This window comes from Dipteris shenzhenensis, chromosome 6, assembly GCF_047967505.1.
Source record: "Dipteris shenzhenensis isolate YYH24624 ecotype China chromosome 6, Dip_SZ_1.0, whole genome shotgun sequence".
Classification (NCBI taxonomy): domain Eukaryota; kingdom Viridiplantae; phylum Streptophyta; class Polypodiopsida; order Gleicheniales; family Dipteridaceae; genus Dipteris; species Dipteris shenzhenensis.
In genome coordinates, this window is record NC_141601.1 from 7399430 (window position 1) to 7404927 (window position 5498).

Genomic DNA, 5498 nt, shown 5'->3' on the forward strand with positions numbered 1-5498 from the left:
TGAATGGAGAGATCATGTGCGTGCTTTTGCACAAAGTGCGTGATGGTTGATGTTGAGATGATGGTCCTCTTCCAATGCACAAAGTGGATCTCTTGCAACCTCTTGCATTACTCCTAAGTCACAGCTAGTTATGAGACCATCCACATAAGAAATTGATCGAACGATGGGAGCGTGAAGTCTCCTTGAAGCAAATGCTTTCTACTAGTTGGCTGAGGGAATGCCCACCTTTAGATAGGGAGTGGTTGAGGATGGTTGTGTATCTTTGCCTGTGCAACGCATGGGTTTAGTACGCATTGACATCTATGTGAGAGCAAAACCTATAATTTTTTTGGGATGATTTCAAGGTTTGATTTTGACTTTTCATTAGTTGTGATAGGGTGAAAATCATGGACTCTTGTGCTCACGTTTATTTCCTCTCATTTTGTGATGTTATGGGGGTGTCCTATCCTCAAGCCAAAGATGATGGAAAGAACTATTTTTCGGCTTTCCAAAAATGTCGACCATAGAAACCTCCTTCATGGGAATGCAGCACTCCTAAAGCAAAACGAAGGAAGGGGGTAGCTTCAAAGGGGGTTTTACCCTTAATCCCCCGAAATCCACTCCTCGCTATCTTCATGTTGAATTGCTACTTGGTAAGGGGTGAGTCTTAGCAACAAAGCTGATGAGAAAGGCGAAAATCTAAAGTGGCCAAACTTGGGGCGTACAATTCCGTAACGTGGGAAGGGTGAAAACCTTATCCGGTGGAGTTGGGGGGGCCAAGAGAGAGCGTGAAGCTCCAATAGGCAACTGCTCAAACGCAGCCTATCCTCCACCCCAAATCTGCCCCTGCCGCATCGCTTCCCATGCATGCGCCTCTATGCTACTCCCGCTCCCAGCTCAAGCTTACAAGGACAACATCTTGTGAACAATTGCTGTCCTCTGTCGCTTCGCCATTGCCACACTCGCAGACGTCGATTCTGTACTCAATTCCCCGATCAGCTTCACAGAGGTTCACCTTGCAGCCATCTGGAAGAGAGGTTGATCAACAGGAGGACGACGACGAAGGCGTGGAGATAGAGCGCCATACCTGCGAGACGTTTATCCCACCAATAGCTCTGATGCTAGCTTGCTCTACCTGATCCACCTCCCTCTTTCCCTTGCATTCGTCGACGCCCCCATGGCCACCGCTCCTGCATTGTGCCAGACTCACGGCTCGCTTGTCTCAGGAGCAGAAGCCGGGCTGCTCTCGGCGTCTCGAGAGAGCTTGTGCGCGCGCCGAAACATCGCCGTGCCGTTGCCCTCGGCCTGCGACAGCAGCAGAGCTCGCTCCGCGCGGCAGCACCTGCTGCTCATCACTGCCCAGGACGACTCCTTCCTCAAGAAAGGAACGCGAATCTTCAAATTTGGCAACAAGAAGGAAGCGAGCGAGACAACGTTAGAGGCTCCGGCAGCTGGGACGCGGCTGTTCAGATTCGGAGGGAAGAAGCAAGCTCCGGAGGAAGAGGAGGCAGAGGAGGAGCCCAAATTTGGCACAAAGCTGTTCGGGTTCGGTCCGAAGGAGGTCGGCACCGCGAAAGGAGGAGCGATGGTGTTGAAGAAGAGCGATGCGCTATCGTTTGCGAGGCCGAGGAGGCAGGATCCCAACACTGTGTTTGTGGCGGGGGCGACGGGGCAGATTGGGGCGAGGATAGCTCAGAAGCTACTGCGCGAGGGGTTCAACGTGAGGGGAGGAGTGCGCGATCTCTTCGTAGCTCAGCAGCTCGCAGAGTTCGCTACGCAGTATGGGGTCAGTAGCTCGATCTCGATCTCCTCTTCTCCGCATACAGTTTGATCGTCGTCTCTCACGGCAACAAAATCTGCAATCCAATCTCTTTTTCAGGTGGTCTCTCGCGAGGATGCCAAGCGCCTCAACGCTGTTGAATTCGACTTCCGAAGTGTGGACTCCATAGCCAAAGCCATCGGAAGCGCTTCCAAGGTCGTCGTCACCATTGGACCAACTGAAGATGGGCCTAAATCCAAAGTTTCCTTCGATGATGCCTCCAATGTCGTCGAAGCTGCCAAGCTCGCCAACGTTCCCAACCTGGTCGTTGTCTATGAGCCCGGCACTGCTACCTCTAGCGATAATCCCCTCGCCGGTCTCACTTCCTTCTTCAGCGACCTCTTCAGCAAACCCGCTGCCTTGCTGCTTTCTGACTTCCTCTCCCAGATTGTCGACTCCGAGCTCAGCTACACTGTGCTGAAAACGAGCCTGACAGATGGAGTAGACGATTTCTCTTCAGACGCTCGAAGCATCGATCTGCGTAAAGAAGGGACTCCCTTTACTGAGGGTAGCAAGGTCGGTTGATCATTCACCAATTCTGTGTAGAACTGTGTTTCGTTTGCAGTCATTTCAAAGCTAGGTCTGACAGTCTCAGCGTTGGATATGCACTTCTTGGAGGCTGATTTGCATCGTAGTTTTCATTTGCTCAGGCAGCATGCTTTTGGTATCTGATTGGAACGTGTCTTGCACAGATTTCCAAGAGTCCGGTAGCATCAGTTGTAACTAGTGGCTGTTGCGCCTCACTCTTGGACGTGGTTTCTTGTTGTCTGATTGGAGTGTGCCTTTGCCCAGATTTCCAAGCGTCAGGTAGCATCAGTTGTGGCCGAAGTTCTCGTCAACCCTGCTGTAGCAGAAAACAAGGTAGTGGAGCTTGAGAATCATACTTCTGCCCATGTGTTCCAGGGATTTTGCATGCATATTATTAAACCAAACAAATTTGATGCCTGTGCTGATGACATTGACGAAATTTGCGAGCTTTTATGACAGAATGTTATTGAGCTTCTGGATTTTGCTCCCAGGTTGTGGAAGTGTTTACTAGCTCTTCAGTAGCTGCAAGTTCCATAGGGGAACTCCTGAGGTAATGTACCACTCCAGTCGAAAGCTCCTTCGTAAGTTCATTTGTTGCGAGTTCTTCTATATGTTCATCTGGCACTGTAATGTATTGCATCTAAACGTTGATCTGGCACAGAATAATGTATTGCTCCGTAAGTTCAATTGTAGTGTGAGTTCTTCTATATGTTCATCTGGCACTGATAATGTATTGCTTCTTAAGCTCGTTTGTTGTGAGTTCTTCCATATGTTCGTCTGGCACTGTAATGTCTTGCATCTAAACGTTGATCTGGCACTGAATAAATGTATTGCTCCTTAAGTTCATTTGTTGTGAGTTCAGCTAAATGTTCATCTGGCTGAGTGCATCTATATGTTCATCTACCAATGAGTAATATATTATAGTGCAAAAGCTGAATAGCTGTTTATTTGCTTGAACCTGAAAGTCAAATCTGGGATATTGTTTCCTTTGCAGTGCAATACCTACGGATGGTAGAAGAGCAGCCCTGGCTGCTGCCCAAGCCAAAGCAGAGGAGGAAGAGAGGGAGAGGCAGGCACGTGAGAGGGTTGAAACAGAGGCACGTGCAGCTGTGGAGGAAGCACGCCAGACAGCTCAGCTTGCTGCTAAGCTGGAGGCAGAAGCTAAGCAACTGGCAGCAGAAGAGGCTAGAGCTGCAACCTTGGCAGAGAGAGCCCAGCTCCAAGCGGCAGCTGCTGCAGCTTCAGTTGAAGGTCTGGCAAGCAAGATGAAGGAACTAGGCCCTGATTTTTTGAGCAAGACCAAGGCTGGCTCTTTAAATTTCTCACTTCCATCCTTTTCTCCTCCCAGCTCTGTCAAAAGTTCCCCTAAGTCCAAACCCCTACCCTCCCCACCCAAGAAGAAACCAGTCTTGCCCACCCCTGTTGCCTCTGCTCCAGCTTCAAAACCACAGATCAACACTATTTTTGGTGGTCTTTTCTCGCAGGAAACTGTGTATGTAGACGAGGTTTAATTTTTCGGATGTTGACATTCAATGCCTCAGAGATCTTTTGCAGTATCCTCGAGTCTTAAAATATCAAAACCATTGTTTATTGCCTCTCCTCATCTCCTTTGATCCTCCCCGACAGGTATTTTGGATTGGTATCCGCCATGAGAGAGAGAGAGAGAGAGAGAGAGAGAGAGAGAGAGCAATGCTATCTTTTTGAGTTCTCTACAGATGTACATATCTGCCTATAACGACATGCCATCTTTTGCATAGTTTTATTACGCTCGGTTGCACATGGTTGTGATATTCTTCTGGCACAGTTATACGAGGATATGCCTACTTGCGACACTTCTATTAATGCTGATAAATATTAGCAAGTTGTTCTCGGAAGAACGTTGCCTAAAGACTGGGTTTGCACAGTGAAATGTGGTAAGAAAGGCTGAATGATTTCAAGTAGGAAGCCTCAATGCAATCTGCCAAATATAAAATGCATTCCATCTCTTCCAAAAGGAGCAGGGAAAAAAGTTTGTGAGGAAAGAGTTTGTGATTCTCACCTTTGCAACATACAAGGAATCAAAGAAAGGGTTTGAAGGGAAAGAACAAGAAGTAAATACACCTTACGTGCAATTGTGCAATCACATAAAACCTGTATTCCAAACGGGTATTTGTAAGACTTATTGAAACCCACATTTTGTGCCCAAAAATGAAGAATCTTAAAAATTACTACATAGGACCATTAGTGAAGCACTTTCATCCATGCTCGCCCAAAACCATTGTGCAACCTCACAACTTCCACCATCAATGATGCTAGAATTTACCAATGGTTCAAGCTCTTATGAAAGCAATCCTGTATATTAGCACTTCTCTTTCATATGTGCAAGTGCCACTCACATTGTCATCAATAATATCAAATAGTCCAATGACCTACTTTTAGTTAATCTATAATTGTGTATCAAAGAATAAATATACAAGGATTTTGCCTTTTAAATCATTTAATGCTAAAGCAAAAAAGGATAAATCACTTGAGGACGCCATGTTCTTAGCAATATTGCATGATTGAAATAGACCAAAAAAAGGTGTCAAAGTAATAGAGAGGATCTTTAAATAAAAATGGACACAATACCAAACTATATCATTCTTATTCCATATTGTTGTCTAAAGACAAGTTGTCAACAATTAAACTCGAGATTTGCTAGCAAAAGGTTAATGCTTTAAAGTAGTAAGATTCAACTACCAATCAGATATAAGTCCTTTTTATGAAAATAGAATTTGCATTCCATCTCATCATTCAAAGTAGAAGGCAAAAGAGTTTTTTCCTTTTGAGGAATTTGAACGGCGTTGTGATCTACAAGTATATAGTGATATTGCTTTTATTTACATTCCTTTATAACCTTTATGACTATGCTAAGGGAACATCCATTACCTGTGCAATATCATTAGTTCAATGCCATGTGGGCATATGTCACTACCGAGTAGCGAAAATTGATGTAAAGCACAGAAAATTCAACTTTTTGCAAGATAGAGTAGAGCTAGTGCGAGGGATACAAACCTTATTGTAGGTAAATAGGATAATGTTTGGTCGAATCAAACAATTTGCAAGTGAATTTAGAAAATTCAAAGTATTTATATTTCTTGTAAAAAGGTTCAAATTCGTGTGCTCAAGCTACATTCAAGAAGAATTCAACTGG

The 5498-nt window shown here is 45.4% G+C and overlaps 1 protein-coding gene across 1 annotated transcript; it reads left to right on the top strand.

Annotated features, from left to right (window-relative positions):
• Nucleotides 1-875: 875 nt before the first annotated feature.
• Nucleotides 876-3864, top strand: LOC147900716 (protein PLASTID TRANSCRIPTIONALLY ACTIVE 16, chloroplastic-like). The gene is made up of 5 exons (XM_087375635.1): nt 876-1765; nt 1859-2314; nt 2591-2659; nt 2818-2876; nt 3321-3864. The coding sequence occupies exons 1-5, from the start codon at nt 1157-1159 to the stop codon at nt 3835-3837; spliced, it is 1710 nt and encodes a 569-aa protein (XP_087231761.1). The 5' UTR covers nt 876-1156; the 3' UTR covers nt 3838-3864.
• Nucleotides 3865-5498: the final 1634 nt, after the last annotated feature.